Below are 24,860 nucleotides of genomic sequence, written 5' to 3' on the forward strand. Positions count from 1 at the left end.
TAAAGAGTTCAGAAACACTAAATCAGCTGGATTAGGTGTCCCCAGTTTGAGCTTCACCTTCAGCCGTGCACATTTCAGCTGGCAATATATCAAACTACACTGCAGTGTTTGGTTTGGTGACTCGAGTCAGGTGCAAGAGAAACATACAAACACATCAAGAAGATCAGATACTTAAAAGGGCAATTTAGTAATCTGTGACAGTGCAGTGCTGTTTTCTGTTTATTCTGTACTGTGTCAATACATTAATCTCATTTTGGTTGAAGAGCTGGTGTTATGAATATATTAGTATGGTGAACAGTGTATACATGCTTCCGATGTTTATTTCCCTCTGTCATTCTATAATATGTCTGTCATTCATCTGACATTCCAGCACATCTGTCCTCGTACTCCCCTCATCTCTCCTTCGTCTTCTCAATTCTCTGTAACTGTACTCACCTCTTCAACCTCCCACACCCTTTGTTTTTACCTCCATGCCTGCAGTCTTTGCATATTTCTCTGTGGATGGTGACCTCAGCAGGGCTTGACTAATGTTAGCTCAGCCACCTCCTCCTCTTTGCAGCCTCTGGTGATGAGGAAACCTCTGCAGCGACACTGATGCCGAGTCTGCAGACAAACCAACAGACAGAAAACACAGACCCTCGAAAATGACTGAGAACAGACAGCCTGATAGAGTTTCTCTAAAGCTCTTAAAGGACTTATCTTTCTTTTCTTTTTTTTCTGTATAACATTTTTTTTAATTATTTGGTTCTGACATCATTTATTTGCTTAGATGAAGATGGCTAAGAAATAATGGCACAGAGAAGAGACGAGAAGGAGGATCATGGCCCTGTGAGGTTTTGGGCCGACTTGCTCATTGTGCTCCTGTCTTCCTCTCATAACAAAGCTACCACCAGATGAAAGCTCTGCAATGGATTCTGCAGCGTCTGTCAAGGTTTGACATTTGGTCGCACAAAGTCACCGGACTGTGGAACAGCACTGTTAATTTAGATTCTTCTCTTTTTGAGGACAACACAGCTACCACCGTCCTCTCTGTTACACTGCCTGCAGAAGAATTTGCCTTAATCAGATTTCGATTTTATTTTTTACTTGTGTCTTTTTTTTTAAAGAGAAGATGTTGGTGGAGAGTGACAGGTCTTCACTGTCAGTCCCGTTTTTCAGCACTCACCTTTCTCTCCTCTGTCTTCATCTTTCTGCTGTGTCACTCTGTAAATCTATTCAGTCATGCCTACTCAGTCAACTTTCCTTATTATATATGTATTTGAGCTCTTCTGATAGGTTGTTTTTTTATCTCTTCATCAAAATAAAAGGGTAAAGTAAACCTGTTCTCATAGTTTTAGGTGACATGTTGGGCATTTGTATGAGACAATGCTATTTTCCATGTCTCTCTATGTATTTAATCTTACTTCCACAGTGATACTGTGATCATTTGTCTACTCTACATGTAAAAGAATAGCATTTTTTAAAAACTATCCCAGAAAATACTCCAAAGCTGACCGTATACGAAAATGGAAATATTGCAAACATCCTCAAGACCCAAATGCTAAAGTAAACATTAATTATAAACCCAATTACACAACATCTACAAAGCCTTCACAGATCTCAGAACAAAGATGAGGGCAGATTGTTAGATGTGTTGCCTACGGTCATTATTAAAGTGTCCTTAACTCTATTCCAGATACACCCATGAGGACATGACTGTGTCTTATTTACGCCCCTGCTTTATAATCATAGTAGTGCAGTATATCTGACTTTATATTAGTTATATTTTAACTTAAACAATTCTAATCTTAAAAGAAAGAAAAGAAAAAAGCTAAAAAATATTGTTAATGAAAAAATAAAACCAAATCTTTAATGAACCAAAAGGACTGCACACGGCTGGTTGGTTAGACTTAGTCTGCCTCGATGTCTAATTAGTTGTCTGACTGATTCATACGTTGACAGACAAACTGACTGACTGTTACTGAAGAACTGTTTAGAGGACTGGCAGTCTTTGTCTTCTGGTCATTGGTTGACCAATGACATTGACATTGGTTGGCTGCTCAAACAACCGTCTTATTAACTTCTGAACTGCCCTGCTTTCTTTATGGCTAAATAGCTGGGAGTTAATCGCGCTGACCAACTGGCTAAATATGTGACCGGATAGATGATTATGTACTGTGATTGCAATAATTGCTTAATAAATGGACTGCCTGACCAACTAACTGACAAAGGCTGTGACTCACTGCCTGCCCTGCTTCTCTGGCCATGTGAACGGATAGCTCGCAGGCTGGTGAGATGTCTCTTGATATGTAAAAATCTGGCTTTTAAAATGCTGTAATCCAGTTGGGGGGTTGAGGGGGAGTGAATGAATGACTGGACAGTTAGGTTGACTGTCCATTGCATTGGGGTTCGTGTTCTCACCAGGCTAGCTAGCTGGCTTACATAGCAAGTCATTTCTGCCTTTTTGGCACCAGTGTGAAGTGTTTCATGTCTTATCAGCCCCAACCATTTGCTTCTACAAAGCTGTTCTCCCTCTCTCACACACCCCTTTCCCTTCTTTGCTTGCTCCCTCGCTTCTTCTCCATTTTTCTTTTTTGTCACATTCTCTCTTTCTCTTAATCTCTCCTTCACACTTTCCCTCTTGCCGTTTCTATCGTCTATTCTCCTTGTAGCGATCGCTGTTTGTATTCTGATCTCCTCCCTCATCTTTCTTCTGTAGTTTCTTACAGCCAAAACGCCCTGCGTCCCTCTCATCCTGCTAGTCTCGTTCCCATTACCATCCTTCTTTCCTTTCAACCTCCTGATTCTTATTTCTTCCTCTCTTCTCCCCTCCCATTCCTTGCACTAACTCATGATGCCACATTAGGCAACACCCAAACATGATGCTTTCTTCCCAGCAGTAAATACATGCGCTAACATCTTGTACACACACAAACTCACTCACTCACAGCAAGACAAAAGTGTCTGGAGCAAACTGATAACAAACCTTAAGGAGGCATTAAAGTGATACACTGCCACTTTTGCCAGAGCTCCAGCTAAAATGTGTATGTCCGTACGTATAGTATATCCTTTCGTGTGTATCGGCTTACATAAAACTAAATTAACTCAGCAAAGCAGACTTGTCAGATTTCAAGCATTTGACCTTGTAATTGAGATGGCTGCATTCTCCTTAATACAAGCTGACTAAATGATTCCCGCTGAGAATCAGTGATTATAGATGAAGCAAACAAGCGCTCAAGGTTATTTTTTAAGGGAAGGACCCGATAAGGCGCTTCCATTTCAGGGTCAGCAAAGAAAGTTGTTTGGACGTGGCAGGATTGGATTCACAGAATTCACTATAAAGCTGACATTAAAAAATAAATAAAATAAATGAATATGCATTATAGGATATGTTCATTTGCCAACTGCCAAGAGTTTGATTTGGACAATAATGCTGCTCTCCATTTGACACTACAGCATGTGCACAAATACTTGTGGATATGATTTTAAGTTGATTATTACGTAAACCTTAAACCAATTATATCAGAAACAATCTCAAATTCAAATTAAGCTCCCAAAATAGGAATAGAGTGGTTTATTCAAAATGAAAATGGGAAATAGGTGTAGCAGTTTATTGAAACATGTGCAAAGATACATGGAAATAGAGATAAATAAATAAATAAATAGCTCGTTACAATTCTAACAGGTTTGAAAGGTGTGACACCTTAAACGTTCAGCACAGTCTGAACTCTCTTAGCTGAACTTTCTTTAAGTTCAACTAAGAGTATAGTTCTCCAATCTTCTTGAATGACATTCAAAGCTCCTCTTTGAATGTTGGCTGCCTTTTTGTTCTGTTCTCGTTCAAGGTTATCCCGCACTGCTTCAATAATGTTGAGGTCCAGGCTCTGGGGAGGCTAAATCCTGACTGATAGTGTTCCACTGTGTGTGTGTGTTTTTTATCAAGGTATACCTTCACTGCATTGGCAGTATAGTTGGGATCACTGTCATGTTGAAACATGAAATCGTTGCCAATCAGATCCTTACCAGATAGTACCTTTTTGTGTTCATAATTCATTTTGAAAAGATCCCCAACCCCACTAGCTGAAAAGCTGCTCTAAACCACGACAGTACCTCCACCGTGTTTTACGGATGGATGTAGAGAGCCACAGGAGAACTATTGCTCAAGACCGCTTTAAAAAATGACTAGAAATTTGGCTCCTTGGAAACAAAACATATCCTAATGAAATGAGATGTGGCTCAGGACTTTTTGCACTGTTGTACTGTTATTTGGTAACTGTTTGGAAACCAAATGTAAAATGTGTGTGTGGGGGGGGGGCTGGAGTCAGCTGTCTTAAAGTAACATTTAGCAACATGGGACACCTAATTTGTTTTTTCTGTTTGTTTGTTTTTTACATGTAAAGATTAAAAATGAGGAGAAGTATGTTGTATTTTTCAGCTAATCCCTTGGTTGCATTCATTCCAATGGACAGTTGTGCTAAGCTAACGGTCTCATGGCTGCAGCTTCATAATTAACTTATTAGAGTGGTATCAGTCTAGCTCTGAGCACATATATGTTAATGGAAGTTATTAAGGTTATGGGCTAATGTAGGTAGTGCAACCACATCAATCAGATTATAATATTGCATACATCTGAGTTTCTTTATTTTTTGTGTTTATTTTATATATATATATATATTTGTACAAGTTGTCTGCATTACAACTGGTTTCAGCGTTCAAAGCACTTGTACAGATGATTTCCTCACACACTCTCTTTCCTCCTACTTTTTATCCCTGGTACGCAATTGTGATGGCTCTGTGCATCTGTTTAATTTACATGAAACTGCTTTGCTTTTCACATGATTCATGTAGAGTCTGTGGAATTTGTGCCCCGGAAGCTGCTAATGTATCTGATAATGATATTTTTGGGAGAAATGTTTTGGTTTTTTTGTGTGTGTGGTTTTTTTTCTTTGTATGTTATGAAACTGAGCACCAAAGGGCAAATGTTTGTATTTAATGATGATGATGATGACGATGATTGTCTTGGTAGTGCAAATGTTCAGCATTAATATTCAACATAAATTAAGAACTGATTTGAATGCTTGGCTTCAAAAGAAACAGATTTTCTTAATAGCGTTTTACTGAAAAGTGGAGAAATTTTTTTTTTTTTTGCAAATAGAACCTCTAAAATGTGTGTTTGTTTTTGAATTGTCTAAATGTTGTCTAATGTTATTTTCTATGTTTTTTTTACCTTGTTTATGTGGAAGAACAAAAAGGTGTGCACGTCCTAAACAAACTAAAAAAAATGATGATGAACTCATTTTAAAAAACTATTTTAGAAAAAGAAGTGTTTACAGCTACCCTAGCAGCTTGTTCAGGTTGTGAACATCCTTAAAATAACAATGATAATACTTTATCTTGATGGTGGTGACCAAAATCCCAGACTCGAGTCTTCAGAATGGTAATCCTCAATCCAGTGAGCAGTGTCAGGATGTCCAGCAGAGGCGGTGGGGAATGCTTTTAATTTTCAAGATATCTACTCATAAACCAAATTAGGACTCAGATAATATAAGATAGAAATTCTTCTGCAGTATAAATCATCTTTACATTTAGATAAATGCAAACTCATTAAATACCCCCACTGAGAAGAATTTCTCATTTTACGCCTCAGTCGTACACAAGTGCACAAGTGCACAAGTAAATGGTTTCATTTCAAGCTCTTTGTTTGCTGAAGAGAATAAGGATCAATATATAAATCCAACTTCCCTTTGAAGGATTTGTTTGTATTGCTCAGCTCCTGTTGTGAGATTGTTTTAATCTCTCTGCATGCCTGCCTTTGAGCTAGACTTTTTCTTAATGTAATTCAATTTCCCGGGTTGAAGATTCTCCCATTGATTCCACCCAGATCTTTGTTCTTTATTGCTCACTTGACCCCTTTGATTCATGTCAGCATAAAAATTCTCCTTGATTAAACTGTACTTGATTTTGGTGTGAATCAATTTTGTGAATGAAGAATTCAAATGTTATCGTTTTGTATGTGTTTTATCGTCCGCATTTACTGTTTCATAGCTTGGGAACGTTGGGTATTATACCGGGCCTGTTTGATTAAACAGATGAGATTAGTCTTTGATTAAAACAGGTTTGATAACATTTTAATAGGCTTTGTTTCATGTGGATTACAGGGTAAGCTGCCTCAGGCATAATACCATTACTCACTGCTTCTGATAGATGCACTGTCACTCAAAAGTCTCTCTGCGTCTGTGTGCGTTTCTTTTCTCTGTGGATATCCTACGTGCAGCGATGTATTTGTGCTATTCCTAATACACCCACCACCTCACATTAAACTCGCTCTTTTCGCTTTCATCTTTGATAACTGCATGCACAGAATTCATTTCGCCTAAAAGCACCAGTCTCCTCTGCTTTTTCTTCTCCTTCTTTGTATTTTTCTTCCCTCTCATACATTTCTCTCTTCTCAGCATTAGTGTTGCACTAAGTCAGGTGAAGGTCCCTGTGGAGTCATGTAGACGAAGGCATAAAACACAGTGCTACAAGTCAGAAAAACAAGATATAAAACATCACCTTGTAAAAACCATCTGTAATATATAGATATCTTCCCATTTTACAATTTTTTTATCAAGTTCTGGCTTCTTTTTTTACTAACAAGGTGGTTTGTGTGTGAGATTTTATGTTACTACACAGTTACTAACACATGAATCTGAATATGTGATGGTGGGTTATATGGCCATGGTCTTGTATGTACACTAAGATATCTTAGGGTGATGTGTATGTAGTTTATAAAATTCAGCTTTCAAAGGTTCTGATTTGCTGTTTGGTCTTTTGTTCAATCCTGTAGCTTTGCATTGTTTTCATATCTTGTAGAGTTTCGTTACTCGAAGATTGTTTTTAGAAAAAGAAGTTCAATATAAGCTTCTCCTTAAGATGTATATACATGTCTGTTTTTCACAAGAATATCATCACTTTTCTTTGTACGTGTTTCATACATGGTGCATTGTTCGTAAGCAGACTGGTTCCTCTTAATTCCTGCCATCATGTTCGTCCAAACAGCTGTCCTTCTTCCTTTATGCTGGTTTTGTAGGAGGGTCCTTACGTGATGCTGAAGAAGAACTGGGAGCTTTATGAGGGCAACGACCAGTATGAGGGATACTGTGTGGACCTTGCCTCTGAGATCGCCAAACACATCGGAATTAAATACAAGATCTCCATTGTACCAGATGGGAAATACGGAGCGAGGGATCCAGAGACAAAGATATGGAATGGCATGGTTGGCGAGCTTGTGTATGGGGTAAGGATGGAAAAATTGCAGCATGCAAGGAATGCTTTGAATTTTGTTCTGGATTTTCTGTTAAGTATCAGAGTATGGTATTTAAATGAAATCACAATGACATTACAACAGCATCACAAATCACATCCTGTTATGGTGCACTTCTGTGCCTTTTGGCAAAAACTTTTATAATCTTTGCAGAGGTCGTGTGAGCTGCAGAGCCATTACATCATGCAATGACCGAGAAATTCTCAAAATGACTCCCTGCAGTATAGCAACTCTCACAAGCTCTGCATCTCCGTAGTTGCCAAGTTAGTTTCCCACTGAGATGTAATGTCATGGCAGGTTCACTTATTTCTTGAGATTTTTGCCAAGCTGGTTAATTATGCCATATACTCCCAGGCACAGTCTGAGATCTCACAATGCTGTCTGAATACAAACTTTATTAGCACACACAAGACAATGTCAGTCGTCGCTTTGACGAAGAGTGAAAGTGGAGACGTTGCAGCAGAACACCGACAGAATTAATTACCCTCCAGAATCTGGAAGGTGACACAGCAGAACATTGACTAATCGGGTTTGATTTGCATCAAACACTCACAGTCCATTCTGATAACTCTTCTTCCACACACAGAAAATGCTGTACTGCAATTGTAGTCTTTGTCTTTTCTTTGTTGTACTTTAACCCCCCTGCATCTTTCCTGTAATTTATTTTATCCGTCTCTCTATTGTGCATTAGGTTGAGTGGGTATTTGATATCCACATGGCCTGTGCTCTCTGTTTGCTTTTCATATCACTCCTGTCCTCCTTCTTTTATATTTGCTGTTTACTTTTCTTGTGTTGCAACATCTTTACTCCTTGTAGCAATGCACTGCTATTGTAGGTTGTTTCACTTACCACTGTAGCTATCATTTAGAATCATGCAATCATTCAGCAGTCTGTGTCCTGAATTAATGGTATTTCTGACTTTTCCTCGGATTTTGTAAATGTGTGTAAGTCTATATGCACACTGCCTTTCATGTCTACTGTATGAAATACTCCTCTGTCGTTCTGGTTTTCCATCACCCGCCTGCATTTCTTTCAACCCTCTGCTTTCCCACTTCTTCTCTCACCTTTGAGTCCAGTTCCCCTTTGCTTTGCTCATTGACAGTTTCTATTCATTATAGCTTGTTTGTTTTATATGCAGTTGCTTCAAATTAACTGCAGTAAAAACATCAGAGTAAAGTGAAATCTCAGCACCACGTCTCTCCTTTGCAGAAAGCAGAAATTGCTGTGGCCCCACTGACCATCACCCTGGTGAGAGAGGAGGTGATCGACTTCTCTAAGCCTTTCATGTCTCTGGGAATTTCAATCATGATCAAGAAGCCTCAGAAGTCTAAACCAGGTGTTTTCTCTTTCCTGGACCCACTGGCCTACGAGATCTGGATGTGCATAGTGTTCGCTTACATTGGAGTCAGTGTTGTGCTGTTTTTGGTGAGTTATTGTTACATACTAGGTGTTAGAATTTGAGCTGGATCCCAGGACTGGACTAGAGAAGTTACTGAAGCCTTGGGTTAAGGGATGAAAGCACATACAGTAGCTACAGGGTAATGATATGTCTGAACCAGTTAGCTACATTGAATTTTCAGGCTTGTCTGCTTAGACTCTTAGAGGGCACATTTACTGTTGATCAGAAGTCAGTTTTTATTGTAAGGTGCTTTTTTTCCTGACAAGTCATCATGAATCTTGATGTCTCTGAGAGTATATATTTTTTACATTTTACAGATTAGCCCTCAATAGCTAATGCATTTAAAAATTTAAGAAGTCTGACAGTACTCCCTTTACACTCTCAGCTGAAATGGCATTTACAGTGTTGAAGACAGCTTCTAGGCAGGAAACCATTGGATACTTAAAGGCATCCTCTATGAACAGAAATATCATAATAGTGATGTATGCGAGACATTTAAATGCTCAATGTCAGATATTTAAGACAGCCCACTTTAGCATGCACAAGATCAGCATAAGCCCTGTGATACCAGATTGTCTGAATATTCAAAGAAACAGTTTTTCCTCTTTTATATAAATCAGAAATTCACTCTCCAAGGTTTTCCTTTTATCTGTTCTGAGATGTTAAACAGATGTCTCTTGCCGCTCTTGCTAGCTCAGTTTGCCTCTGAAAACACATTTGTATCATTTTGTATTAACTTCTGTGTGTACAGATTATAGCACAACTTAAAAAATGTAACCCTACCCAACGAACTCTGTGACCTATGGACTGATCTTAAACAAAAAAAGAAAACAACTCTGGTCAAACTTGAAAATTTAAAGGTGCCAAAGTTGATGAAGACTAGGCAAAGCTACTTGCTAGGAAATGGAGTCCACTAATAGCTGATAACCATTTTCCAAAATACACTTCAACAAAAACTTCTGCTGTTTAGTTGATAGAGGCTACCATGCTTTGCTGTAATGTTGCAAGCCCATAACCAGTGTTCATTCTCAGCCTCTGTATCTTTTTATTAGCACTACTTGTGCACTATATTATTAAGCTACATTTTTAAGAATTCACGGAGTACACTTCAGCCCATGGGCTCATGGTGTCCTGGTCAGCAAACATTTGAAAATTTCAGAAAAGAATCGCTCTCAGGCAAGAGCGATTCACCACACAGCAACATATTACTGACTAAACTCATGCTGTGGATCAACCATCATGTTTCTGCCTAAGGTTTCCCATATGATGGCTCTAAATACGAGCTTTCATTGACAGCAATTTAACCTTCATGCTCTGTCTTCCTTGTGCTAATGTGTTTATATTAGCCTAACCATAGCTCTGTAGCTATCAACCAGGTAAGACAATATTATTTGTCAACTAGCCCAATGGCTCTGGTTTTCCATATTTGTCCATATCCCATATCTTATAGCAGTAGAGCTACTAGTGCTACGAGTATGTTTTCATTATTTAGAAATACTACAGTCAGAACATGTAATGTCATCTTTAGGTGGAAACTAGCTTGCTAACTTCTAACGCAGCTAATCCTTGTAAAGTCTCATATTCATGAATAACTGGATATCAAGCTTTACTGTAACATCTTTGTGAACACCCACACTGATCATTTTATTGGAGGTGAAAGTATTTGGACCATTTTTATCTCTAAATGGTTTGATTTTGGGAACTCAAGCACCATTTGCACCTGGAAATAGTTAATGGCATCAGATTTAAAAAGTGGATCAAGGTTTTTGTTTTTATTTATTCATTTTGTTTTGTTTTTTGTTTATTATTACTATTATTGTTATTAAAGAAGTTACAAAAAAATATCTGGATTCAAATATGGCAGTAATGACAGTGTTAGTGAGACGGTAAGCTAAGGCTAGCCAACTTGTAAAACTTTAGCAAAACATAGTTAAGACTCTGTTAAGTCCAGCTCCTATACATACTCCCAGGGGTCGTCTTACTCATGAAGTAATTTGAAAATAACAGCTAACTAATCAGCTAATGTTATCAAATGACTATAACCAAGGTCATGCAACAAAGTTACAGGTTACAGTTAACCTTAGCTTGCTAAAGTTCTGGAGTTAAAATTATTTGTGTACATATTAACTGACTAGCCGGTCAAATTACATCACCAGCTATAGAGGAACATGATCCATCATATCACACAGTACTGTGTATTTGCCAAAGTTTGATTTAAGGCCAAAAAAATATTCCTTGCCTCTATATAAATGAAAAGCCTAACACATTTTGGTACTTTACAGTCACATGTGATAAAGTAGAAAAGTGGAAACAAGAAAATGTTGCCTGATATAGACTGTAGTCAACAATTGCGAATGTAGCTTGCAACCACAAATGTTCTTTTCTGATGACCAATAGCCCAAAAAGCTATTTTTTCTTATTTTGCTGCTTTCCTTTCCAGTGTTTCTGTTGTTTTTCTGCCACACAAAAATACTGCCACACAACTGTGTTACCTCAAATGGGTCTGTAACTTTGTCTACACTATTATTATTACTGAGCAATGCAGGGAAATGACGCCAAGCCAGCTACCTGTACTGTAATTTAGCTGCACACCATGTCTACTGTTTTTAGCTTTGTCAAGTCCAAGTTTACTCTGTTGCTATTATATTTATAAGCAATTTTTAGTATAGATTATATACACTGGTATCGCTGACTTACATCTCTGGTGTTTCCTTTAGTGTTCTAATGTTGTGGAAGAGCATAATAACATTGGTGATAGTGTTGTCTGTGTCTCATTACCATGTGGTTAACGACAAAGGTGATTTTAACCATTTCAGACCTTTGTTGTCCTGTAGTGTCTTTCTTGAAATTAAAATGAAAACACTTGTGTGTACATATTCAAGTCCTTAACATGTTTTAATTTTTAATTTTAATGTACCTATTCAGCTCTTCTTTTTCTTTAACGTTTTCTAATCACTTTTGCATATGCTATCTTAGGTGAGTCGCTTCAGTCCGTATGAGTGGCATGCAGAGGAACCAGAGGAGGGTGCCACGGAGCAGGGCCCCACTGACCAACCTCCAAATGAGTTTGGCATCTTTAACTCCCTGTGGTTCTCACTGGGAGCCTTCATGCAACAAGGCTGCGACATCTCACCACGGTGAGGGAGGGAAATGATCTGTGAGAGACAAACAGAGTGCATTTGTGTATGCATGTGCGTCAGACTGAGCCAGATCATATTTAAGGCTGTGTACAGGGTGAGTGTGTGGGCTGGGGAGAGCGTGTGTGCCTGTCTAACTGTCTGTAATGCTTGAGTGCTGTAGTATTAGACAGTGGTGATTCAGACTGTTGACAAAGTGAATCACCTCTTTCAGCACTTTCCTAGGTTTAACTGAGCTGGGCTGATACACCAAGGCACACACATGCAAACACAAAAACGTAGAAGTGTGAAGAAAACACCTGCATACAGTCCAGTGGTGATGTACATGTGGGTCTGTTATGGTGGAAGATTTAGCAGTTTGCTAGGTGTGTATGAATCTTTAATGCACCACAGAAGAGGCAGAGTCCAGCTATATTTTTAGAATATTTATAAGAATATGCCATTTTATTATTGATAACCTGAGAATGCAGTTTAGTGAAATATTCATTGCCAGCATCCTCAAGACCTTTAGGGAGCAAGTCTAAGGAGAGAAGGAGCAGCAGGGAGCACTTCACACTAAAACAAATGAAAGCAAAGCCTGATGAGTGATGAACGCAAGAAAAACATAGTGTGATCAGTTGAGTTTGGGAGAACAATGAAAAAAACTGTTATGCAAGCATTCACACATATATGGAAATGGAAGCTTCACACTTTAGCAAGATAAAGTTGTTGCTCAACTGAACATTATTCCACCTGCAACATGACATTGCAACCCTTTGCGTGTTTCCTGAAATCGTTAAAACATAAAGTTTATCTGCCTGTGGGAGAGTTACACTCTCCTTACATTTGTGGAGATTAACTTTATAGCTGTAATGAGTCCTAATGGATTTAGTCTTCCAAGCACAAGACATCGAAGAGAATCCAGTCAGTAAGATCAACACAAATGAAAAGATCCTTCATGCTGCAGCACAAGCAACGATCCATTACCCATACTGGGATCCAGTGAGTGGATCCCGTCCTGGAGTGCTGTGTATATGTATTGATTTGGTACTAAGAGGTCAGGGATGCAACAATGACCTTAAATGTCACAATATGCACTGCAAGTGAAATTTACAGGCAGTCTTTTGCTGTTTTCTAACAAGCCGGGTGACTTCTGGATTTCGTGTCAGCTCTTTGCAGATGATATAGTTCTGTTGGCTTCATCAGTTGTTGGCCTCCAGCTCAAAGTGGGAATGAGAATTAGCTTCTCCAAATCCAAGCCTATGGTTCTCGACAGGAAAGGACTTAAAGTATCTGGGGTTTTGTTCCAAAGTGAGGAAGCAGAAGGTCGACAAACGGATTTGTGCAGCATCTGCATTGATGCAGATGCTGCACAAATCCATTGTGGTGAAGTGAGCTGAGCGTAAAACCAAAGTGTAAAAATACATTGCTACACTTACCTATAGTCACAAGCTCTGAGTAATGACCAAAAGAGATCATGGTTACATGGGGCAGAAATTGGTTTTCTCTAAAGCATGGCTGGGCTCAGCCTTAGAGAAAGGGTGAGAAATCTAGTCATTCTAGAGCCGCTGCTCCCCCACGCCAAAAGGAGCCAGATGAGATGGTTAGGGCATCTGATTAGGATGCCTCCTGGGTGCCTTTTAAGCAAGGTGTTCTGGGCATATTCAACTCGGTGGAGGGCATACACTACGCACAGGACACTCTGGAGAAACTATGCGTCTCAGCTGGCTTGGGGACAGTTCCTCTGGATGAGATGAAGAAGGTGGTTGGGATAAACGAGGGGATGGATGGATGGATGGATGGATGGATGGATGGAAAAAAATTAAATGAAGGAGTCACTTTTACATTGCATCTTAAAATATACTTTTAAGATGCTGGTGCTTGTTTTACTTTGCTCAGTAGTCATTTTACTTTGCTGTTCCTGCAAAGGACTTCATATCACAGATCTTGAAAAGTGGCATATGCTAAACTTTATCATTATTCATTATTTTCTTCTTCTCAAGGACTATTCTGCTGTTTCTGAAATGAATTGACACCAAGAATCGCTCAGACATTTGTGCTGCATCTCCATTTGCATTTCTCTTTCAAAAAAAGAACAAAAGTTTCTTTTCATCCCCCCAAACTTCACTTTCGTCCTCCTCCTCTTTTGCTCCTCTGCCCTTCTCTTGTGCTCTTGCATCCATCTCTTTCATACCCTCTCCTTTTCTCTCTCCACTTCCCGACACATGTCGTCTCCTTCTTCTCCCCACTTTACTGTGACTGACAGGCCAATTCTAGCCTTAGCACACAAAATGGAAAACACTCACATCAGCTGCGCGCACACCCACTCAGAGGCGCACGGTCATACAAGTTGTGCACACGAATAAACAGACACTTTACAGACTTTGCTTTCCTTATACACACACATGTAAAAGAACAAAACAGCCAGCGTACAGTTTCACAACAGTCCAACACACACACGTGAACCTTTCTGTCACTTGCAGGTCCTGCGCATAAGCTACAGCTGTCATATCAATAATATGATACTTAACATGAAGCCAGTGTTCGTCACATAAATCACTACAGCCTGTCACTTCCAATACAGCACAACGTCTCCATAGGCCAGGATTACAGCGGCCGCAAATGCCATATTATATTCTTACAGTAAGAAATTTGTGTAGTTTATCTTATGGATTTTTCAAACAAGACTGGGCAATTTAGGCTTAAGAGTTTTCCTCATAGTAGCACCTCCTACAGTTATAATTGATGAAGTAAATGCACTTTGATGTACGTTGTATCAACATTTTAGTCTCACAAGATAAACCGTAATGCAAGGACGAGTTAGATACATTTGCTGCATTTAGCTTTGTTTCTTTACTCTGATGGCATTTGGTTTTCAACCCCCTGTTCTTTACACAGAAATGAGCTTTGGAGATGCGTATCTCTTAATTGTAATATTGACAATATGGGGACATACCTGGTGCTTTCTAATAAGAAAGAAGAGGACAAGGAGAGGTGAAAGCATTCAGTGAACAGGAGCGAGGTTAATGATGGAAGCACAAATGAAAACACCAGTATATTAACTCTTGACCACACATGTGTTTAAATAGATAACACTCAATGTTACAGAGATAAATTTGTGTCTAATGCTTTTTCCCCAATGGCTTTGTCCATATATGTGGTGCTTTATACGGGCTCTTGCTGAAAACAGCATGCTATATATAATGACTTGAGATAATGTATTGGTGCATGCTTACAAATAAGAGTACTGGTGTCTGTAAAAGACTTCTCTGAATCATGAGGCTTTGCGGTTTAGCAAATGTCATTCAGATTGGACCAATGTCATTCAAAATACAGCAGCAGAATTTTCAGTGGACTCATATTTTGGCCAGTGGGTGTTAAGGGCTTAAAGTGACTGTTAGCATTATGGGTGAGATCATTTATAATCAAAAACCTGTTACAGTCTGCCCAATCTTTTGCCCAACCTATGCATCTCCTGCTAAACCATGCATCCCTGCACCGTGATTAGCATCACACCCCTTTCTTACAGCATTAAGCGCCCAAACATTAAGGCTGCTGATTGTAGCAAAGGAGTCTCAGTAAGGGGAGGAGAAATTTGTTATTGTCCCTCTTAATCTCTCTTCATGTGGCCCTAACGTGCTCTCCCTTATCTTTCTACCAGTATTTCTTTTGTCATTGGGAGCCACGGCTGAAAGAGCCAAATTTTACTGTTTTCAATGTGCCACTCTGGCTAGATAGCGGTGTCTGTGACTATAAAGCTTTTAAATTTAGCTTGTGTTCACGTAGTAGCATTATTCCACATGAAATCACGGTCAAAGAGTTTATTAGTCATCAGACTCATTGATGAAAAAATGAAATAAGCCCGGCGACCAGGCTTTTTGCCATAAATTCATGTGATGGATGAGCCTCTTTGACACTGTGCTCGGCAGAAATACTAGATCATGTCCTTAGAAAAGGAGACGTGTCCTGCATATCATAATGTCATATCACTTTTCTTTCTCCTCAGTTCATTTCCTTTAATCTCACATTCCCTTGTTCACCTTTGCAAGCAGGCAGAATCATAATGCTAACTCAAGTCACACCTGACAGCAGAAATGTGCTACAGCTACAGTGAAGACAAGGTATTTATGTATTATCATAACACAGAATGTACCCCACCCCCCCACCCACCCTTTTTTTGCCGAGATGACTTCAAGTTTCCTTGTATTGAAAATATCCAATAATCTTTTACTTTTATTACAAATTTAAGTATTTCTTATGCGTATGTTACCGTGATAGCTATCTGCAGTATCACATTCTTTCTATTAGCGGTTCAACCATATCAAAGAACAACAAAATGAACTAAATGATTATAAAGGCAGACATGTAACAGAATTTCTTGCTGTGTTTGTACAAGAGATCAAATCCAAAGAGACTGTGTATAAAACTCTTTTGTATGTGGTGTTAATTTAGGCCAACAAATAAAATTGAATAACAAAATTTGAAAAAGTATATATATGTGCATTATTTTTTAAGGGTCATGACTTCTTTGGGCAAGTAGCCCTCTCTGTGACACAGTGGCTCCAGATAAATATGACATGTAAAAATGAAAAACAGCAGAAAAGTTAAATTTTGAGTATTGTCCACTATAGATAAAAACACCATAGTATCATCACCAGCCTTTGTCGTTAGTGAGTGCTGAGTGCTGGAGCTACGTCTCCTTTCAAACTTTACATGCTGTACTTCATTCTGTTATGTCTACAGTTACTTTATTTTCTCTGCTCATTATTTCGCTGAAGTCTTTAAAGAATCTAATTTTTCATCGTTTTTCATCACTTTTCATCGTCCATATGTCTACCCTGACGACGGGACGCCTATTTTTTTGCTCAGGCTTTATCCTCACTTTCCTCCATCCCTCCAGTTGTATTGTCCCTGGCCAGTCAGCGGGGATCGGAATATCGAGGCTGACATTTACTGTGGAGTTGGGAATAAAGGAAAAGAGGCAGCCTCTGCAGGAAGAGATATTCTTTCTGACTGGTTGAATGCTTTCCTGTTTCTTGTATATGTTCATTTCAGTCTGTGTTCATCTGCTTTGCAGTCTGCCTCGTCGGTTATTACAAGTGCACGGTTTCTTTTTTTTGCTTGGTGAACTATGCATCTCTCCTGCCCAGCATTATGTTTTGTCTTATTACATTTATGAACATCTGTCGGTCAACTACCCATGTGTCGATACTGGTTATTTGACTCCATATACTCTGTGTATTGACTGTGTATGTTGTAGTGAGCTGCCATAGTAAGTCCATTGGTATTCAGCGTGGGTCCCTCTCTCTGTGCTGCAGTCATCTCTGCAGTCTAGGAGACACAGTGTAACAAACACTCATATTCAGCTCTCTTCTTTCTTTCTTTCTCTCTATCTGTCTATCTATGGCCTCCCTACCTCTTTTTTTCTTTGATGCTCACTTTTGTAGTTGGCATTTATATAATGGAAACTGCTGTGCACGTGTGTGGTGGCGTGTCTACATGTTTATGACACTACTGACTACTTTATCTGAGCATCCCACACAACTGACGCACCGACTTGTGTTTCTTTCACCTTTCCACTCAAGCACAAGGTAATGGCTGCCATGAACATATTTATACACCCTCAAACACATTGTCAGAGTGACCTTGATAGGGCATTAGCCCCACCCGCCTGTCATCTTTTAGCCCGGGCTTTTGGGTTTCTAATGATGGCGAGTGGCTTGGTCATAACATAAAGGGTGGCAACAAAGTGATGGATGGTTAGGTGATAGTGCGGGATTTAAAAAAAAATAAAAGAAAGAGATTAAATCATGGTGGAAATGTCTGTTCTCAGAATAAGAAAGACCAAGAGGGACTGCAGGGAAGCAAGAAAGAGGTAAAGTGATCGCCAGTGAACATCTCACAGGGATTAGATCTGTCTCTGTCAATAAGCATATGAAATTACAGCTTCCGTCTCTTGTGTGTACGTGTGTTGAGGGGGGCTGTGCGAGTGTGTCTGCTGCTGTCTGGGCAGTTGTGCGCTTGAGTGTGTGTGGCTGCGTATAAATGTGTGTTTGTGAGTGTCATGTGCATTGAGCAAATGGCTGTGGGTGTGTTGAATAGTTAATGGTAGCAACAGATCCAGCTAATGGCATGACTAACTAACTGCACTGGGACACCGAAGCTTACTGAGTAATTAATGATTAGTCTCAAGGTCACTGATTAGAACCCAGTCACGCTGACAGACGCCGTGTTTATGAATTTCACAAGTAATCCTTTTTATTTTATGAACAGTCTTTTCAAGCAGCTCAGATCTTTTGTGCTTCACTTTTATAGTTCCTCTTATTTTCTCCTATTATGCTGTTCATTACCTGCCTGCAGCACCTACTGTTTAATCGATTAATTTGATTTTTTTTTTTTTCATGTTCGCCTTGATGCCCTTTATTCTGCCTTCATCTGCTGTGGCGTCTTTGAGCCAGTTTCAATCATTTTGCCAATTTACTTTGTGTCACACCTGTAGTCGTTCCCGTAAAAAGATGAAAGCGAGAAGAGACAAAGAAGAGAAAGGTTGTATTATATTATGCCTCCCACCTGCATTATTCAGCCTTTCTGTCTTTTATTGTGCCAAAAGCAAACATTTAAGCTTCACTTTCTTAAAACATCAGTCACACTGCCAGCAGACTTGATATTTGATGAAACTGGTCTCGCTTCCTCCCGTAACTTGAAGACAGCTTTGCTGTAGATGGTTTGGAGGTGTTTAAAGGAATCTTTGATGTCGACTGATCAAAGTGAAGTCAAGTGAGGTGACTCGTTGTATTTGTTGCTGAAATAACATTTAATGAGTAATTGATTATAGTTTTCAACTGATCTGCCTGACACCGATCTTCAATTGGTCTTATGGGAGTAAAAATAAAAACACATTCGAGATATTATGGGCCCACCTGAAGCTCGAAATTGCAGTCTCTTCTGTCAGGCGATAAAATCCAGATGTATTGGATGCTAAACAAATTGCATAGCTCAGAAGGATTCGAGTGTTTGCGGGTGACAGTGTGAGTCCGCGTGAGAGGGAGTGAGAGAAAGACGAACAGCATGCCATTAATCTTTCACACACTGGATTGGGGAGGCAATCTGTTGGCTATCATAGATGATACATGACCAGCTATAGAATGACTCGCCTGTTGCATACCAACACTGTGAAACCGCACACACAGGCGGCACACTCACACAGACGCATCACAAAAAGAATCAAAGACACTGCTGCCAAAGATCAGCCGAGTGTACCGGCATGCACTCTGAGAACAGCTGAATTCATCGACATGTCCACATGAAAACACATTTGTACACATGCCTGCTTGCACATGTTGTCACACATGATTCCATCTAAATCAAGCGGCAGAGGGCAAACGTGTTCTCCAGTAGGATGGTTTTCTATCGAGCTGCCTGAGATACAGAACCATTTTTAGTTGATTTTCAGAATAAAAGCAGTGACCTCGCCCCCAACATAGCATAAAAGAATGTGTCAAATCCGTGTGCAGACTCAGTGAGCCTCTTTAACTTTTACAGATTTTCTGTCATTGTCACATCTGAATTAACAGCCCATTCGGCAAGATGAAAACTGTGCATGGGAGTAGCTATAATTGTAAATCAGCCTTAAACACACTGAAAGTCTCCACAATCTGTGTCTCTTCCCAGTGTATTGTAATTAGTGTGAGAAGCTTTACTGTGAGGTTTAACGACTTTGCTTTATGTCACAGATTTGTAGGACTTCATTAAACTTTGAGCCTTATTTAAATGGGGAAACTCATCTTTCCCTGGCTCTTCACTGTATTGCCGTGTTTTATCATTTAAAAAAAAGAAAATCCTCGCTGAGATCACGTTTAGTCTAAATGTAAACAGAGCAAAGTTAAAGTATTAAAGTGAAAAAAATAATAAATTAGACCCTACTGTAATGTCAGATTAACTTTGTCCTACACTGTGGTCCAACATCCTGTTTTTCCCCCTCTGAAACCTTTAACCTAGAAATAAAATGACATCATGGAATCAGATGTGATTATTTTAGATTCATGAACACTGAGGATGATTTATTCAAAGAACCTCACGGGTTTAATTTAAATAAAATTAATTATAAAAATACAGCACTCGAATTCAGCATTCTGCTGATAAATTAATGGACCTCGGAAATTCATCTGTCAACAGCTACAGCTGGAAATGCTGCTCGGCATTGATGGATGCAGTGTTTAGTTTAAGATGACAATTCTAATGCAAAAAAGAAGAAGAAATTTTAAAAAGTATTACAATTAGCTAGTGAATAACTGTAAAGATGCAATATAGAAAAAAATGGTATTATTCAGAGAGTTGATTCTGGAGAATTTCTGAAAAGGAGACATAGCATCCTGCTTCCTTCTTTCCTTCAAATGTGCACTTGGCATATGTCCTCATCGTAACTTATTCCTCTCCCATCTAATGACACATGCATTTTAGGTACTAGTACATGTCCGTACTGTAGTACCGTTTAGACTGTGGTTTTAGACCACTGTTAGGTGATTGCTAGATCACACGATGATGTCATAACATGTGATATTGATAAGAACCTTCAGTGGGCTGTGATGAACCGGTGTGCCCGATTGTCTGATTCCTCAACTCCTGATTGTGTAGGAGGAGTTGGTGGACAATAGAAGAGATTTTGTTTTTTGACAATAAGATTGCATGTTATTAGGAATGCTACTAACATCTGCTTTTAAAAAAAAGCAAGAGTGCTTGCTTACATGCTGGTCTAGTGCCTCTACAGGTCAGAAGCAGCAAGAGAAATTACACTTCCAGAAAACAAGTCAGTTTAAGCGGTATAAAGTCCATTTTCAGTGAAGGAGGTAGTGGTTTACACACATATCAAACAGACGATTTTTGGCAATTACTATTTTAATTCTTCTCTTTTGCATCTGTGGCTGTTTGCACTACTTTAGGGCAAGAACGTGGCTTAGGTTATAGTAAATCTGAAAATTGTTGGAAAACAACAATACTTACATTTTAGCTTAAAATTTCTATTAAAGAGCCTGCATATACGTTGCAAAAATGATTTTGGTAATTACCAACACTGTTAATTTATGACAGCTGTCGGCCGGAGCCTTTAATTTGATGTAATAAATTTGAGGAACCTGTATATTTTATATTAGAGATGTGTTTTGCTGCAGTGTATTGTCATTCAGTATCTGCTCATACCAGCACCTGCAGTTGCCCCAAGAGGAGCTGTCAAATGAATTAATAAATGCTCCTTAAAAATACATTAGAGCGTATATTGGTTATTAAAAGTTTATGTAATGCTTATGAATACAAGATATGCAGAACTGCAGTAAAGTTTTACGTCACTTCTCTTGTCACCGGTCCTGCCTGAAGCACTAGCCAAGGAAATAAGCAGTGCACTCTGCCAAATGCCACTCAGTGATTATAATGGGTCAGATACAGAGGACAAAATTTCCTCAGTGATCAATAAGGTTCAACTTAAACTTCAACAGATTCCTTACACGGTCATTTTTTCTTTTATACCACTGTCTTTTTCCACTCATCCAAAATCACTCCACAAGGTTGAATTAATAAGTTATTGTTTACCAGCTAACCCGTCAGATCGCCTCTGCGTTTTTGGCCGCTAACAGAAATCCTGTGAAATCTATGAAACTTCTGAACATGCCATCCTCTTCATCCTCCTAATCCAGCTGTCACCAGCGTATTTCCTTTTCTGGGCTCGAAGACAAACATTACATCAAAGTGTCACATGGTTAAAAAAACAGAAAGTTTCTGTTGTATCCTAATAAGTATAAAAATACATCTAACAACAGTTTCCTCTGAGAATCCATCACGGTGTACGCCAGGTTCATTATTTCAAGCAAACAGATCAAGGCCTCAAGGACAAACACTATCAAGTCTGTGTGTGTTTGCGTGTGTGTGGATTAAGAGGTGCGATGGATTTTGAAGAGCAGCATAATGCCGAGTTGCTCCAAAAGGTGACAATTTATGCCGAGTCAGGCGTCGATGCATCTCTCCACTTTCTCGCTCCTCGTTTTCTCTTCCGCTCACACTTCTTACAAATAAACCCTGACTAAAAATAATTTGTCTGCCACCGCTCTCACATCAGAGTGTTGGTATCACCAAGCTACTGTCTGTCCGGTAAATATTGGAACACATTGTCTGATTGTATGCAAGAGGATCTGATTATCGCCCGAGGTTTAAGTGGCTGTAATCAGTGTTTTTATGATAACAGCGGATCAAATGATTATTTGTAATGTGGTAGGAGTTGTTCACAGATCATTTTCACCTGAATCAGGAGTTCATCATAGCACCTTTCAGTTGTTTTATTTCTTTTTGGTGTAATTTTACCTTAAAAAACAGAAAAAATAAAGTGCTTCTTAAAACCAAAAGCCATGAATTATAATTTAAACACTTTAAATTTAATGATTTGGTTTCATGCTCAAGTTATTTATCGGGTCTTTTATCAGTCATTTTCTGCATTTTTTCTTTCTTTCTGAATGTCTTGTAGTGTATGCCCAGTAATATTTTCACTTTGTTTCTCACTCCTCTGAAGTGAAGTTGTTTTTTTGATTTTTTTCTGTATCATTATTTTCCTTGTTGCTGTTTCTGCCCATTAGAATTTCAAGGTCTTTTACTGACTGCGCTACTTAAAAGGAAACATCGTGTGGCCTTCGTGTATTTTTCTCTGACTTTCTCTAATAGGTTCATTCTCACTTGCTTTCCTTCCTTTTACTCAGTGAAAACAAGTTCATGCAAAAAAAAAAAAATGAAATGCCACTTACTTTGATGCTCCTGCTCACAACTGGGAGATAAACAGCGTAAGCATGGAGAAAAGGAAAAGAAGGAAAGAGGATGAGAGAGTTGCTGGCTTGCCCCGATTGCAATCTGTTTCATGTAGCCTCGGTTGCTGTTAGTGCTGAATTGGTTTTCAGGTTGAAAGACAATTACTTTAGCGGTACTGTCAGTTTTGTCATGCACACAGTGGAGTCCAAAACGCTTTGTGAAGCTACAGTTTCTGTGCATATCTCTGCAACGGTAATTGTGTTTCTTTCTCTCTCTCGTTTTTTAATCCCTTCACTGTCATCTTTACCTTCACCATCTCCGTGTCATCCATCTGCTGATTTCTCGTCTGTGTTTGCTTTCTTTCATCTCCTTAATCGTGCCATCTTGGCCACTTTGTAAAAAAATAAAAATAAAAATTTGACTTTATCTTTCCCTTTCTTACACCTCACTCTGCTTTGCCTGTTTTTTTCTCCCTACCTCACTCCCGACTCTCTTCTCTGCAGGTCTCTATCTGGACGTATTGTTGGAGGTGTGTGGTGGTTCTTTACTCTTATCATCATCTCCTCTTACACAGCCAACTTGGCTGCATTCCTCACTGTGGAGAGGATGGTTTCACCGATAGAGAGTGCAGAGGACTTGGCCAAACAGACAGAGATAGCCTATGGGACGCTGGACTCAGGCTCCACTAAAGAATTCTTCAGGGTATGAACTCAACGCACACTGTTCATTTTATTTGATTGCTTGAGCCTTTTCAGGATTTTTTACCATGTTAAGTAAAGTTAATTTGCAACTTTGAGGAAGACCATCTTTAATCCTATTGGTATCATTAGTATAGTATTACTTATACCATTACTGGTACTGAAAACCAGCCAGTTGTTAATGCAACCTCCTTTATTTTTAGCATCTGAAACACTGACATTTTCAAGGTTACCACTTTATTAGGTACACCTGCTAAATTTCTTGTTAATGGAAATATGCAATCAGCCAATCACATGGCAACATCTCAGTACATTTAGATATGTAGAGATGGTCAGGACAGACTGCTGAAGTCCACACAGACCATCATAATGGGGGAAAAAGGTGATTTAAGTGATTTTAAATGTGCCATTGCTGTTTGTACCAGACAAGCTGTGCAGTGTACAACATATCCAGACTTGAAGCTACTGCAATATAAGGCTGTTCCTGTCAGCTAAGAACAGGAGGAACTGAGGCTACAATTCACATGGACTCACCAAATAGGACAATAGAAACTGAAAAATGGTCTGATCCATCCTGGAATCAACAGTTCATGCTAGTGGTGGTGGTTTAATAGTGAGGGAGATATTTTTTCAGATCATCTCAAACTGGTTTCTTGAAAATAACCTCCACAATCATCAGATCTCAATCTAACCCCTTTGGGATTTATTGGTGTGCACCCAACAAAGCAGCAACTGTGTGATGCTATCACGTCAGTATAGATCAAAGTTTTCAGCACCTTGTTGAATCGATGCCACGAAGAATTAAAGCATTTTTGAAGGCGAAAGAGGGTCCAACCTGGTACTAGTAAGGTATAGCTAGTAAACTGACAACTGAGTGAAGATTCAAATTTACAGAGATGACTATTTAAAACATTACATTGATCAGAAAAATACCTTGGTTAGTGGCAGAATTTTAATCACTTGTATGCTAGTAGGGAATAATGAGTGTGCCTCTGTTAGCTAGGCTAATTCAAGCAGCACATACTTGAAAACCAATATACAAAATTCTAGAGAATAGAAATGAATGGATCTTCGTGTACTGATCTTGACTTGAGAGAGACTTGAAACGTGATGTTAAGCTGAGTTGACTTTCTGTTTCCAGGTAGTTTGTGTGTAAAACCTGATCAAAGCCCACAGTAAGATTTAAAAAGATTACACTGGACATGAGAAAACAAAAGATCTGTGCTGGATTTTCTCAAACGCAATGTTGATTACAGTGAAAAGATGTTTTTTACCACAGTCCTTAGCAGTTAATCAGTTAATAAAACCATAATAATTATAAAAGTAGGTAGTAAGGTAAGTAAAGTCAAGGATAACCGGTGGGATAGGATATGCTGCTATGAAGAGAAAGTGGAAACAAGCCCCAGTTACACCTTCACCCTTTGACCTCTTCACCTATGTGGCTTCCAGTCAATGTTAATAGTTGACACACATGCACATGCACACAATCCTATTTTTTTTTTCTTCCCCTTTTGCTTCACACAATTATTAAGATTTGTTTTTGTTCCTGTGCATGTTATGTGTATATAAACAGTTCTGCT

At 39.0% G+C, this 24,860-nt stretch overlaps 1 protein-coding gene across 9 annotated transcripts in view; it reads left to right on the forward strand.

The window, feature by feature from the left end:
* The window catches only part of gria4a (glutamate receptor, ionotropic, AMPA 4a), a 108,979-nt gene that overhangs the window by 64,162 nt on the left and 19,957 nt on the right, over positions 1–24,860 (forward strand). For 8 of the 9 annotated variants that reach the window (XR_003213844.1, XR_003213843.1, XR_003213845.1 and 5 more), the window contains 4 exons: positions 7,052–7,258; positions 8,495–8,710; positions 11,661–11,821; positions 23,086–23,284. Coding sequence is in view for 6 of the 9 variants with exons in the window: in XM_019345322.2 (XP_019200867.1) it covers positions 7,052–7,258; positions 8,495–8,710; positions 11,661–11,821; positions 23,086–23,284 (783 nt within the window). In the remaining 3 variants the exon portion in view is untranslated. Of the gene's footprint in view, positions 1–559; positions 6,773–7,051; positions 7,259–8,494; positions 8,711–11,660; positions 11,822–23,085; positions 23,285–24,860 lie in introns of those variants that run through there. The other variant, XM_025898284.1, reaches the window with a different exon arrangement.

Source organism: Oreochromis niloticus, linkage group LG14, assembly GCF_001858045.2.
Source record: "Oreochromis niloticus isolate F11D_XX linkage group LG14, O_niloticus_UMD_NMBU, whole genome shotgun sequence".
Lineage (NCBI taxonomy): Eukaryota > Metazoa > Chordata > Actinopteri > Cichliformes > Cichlidae > Oreochromis > Oreochromis niloticus.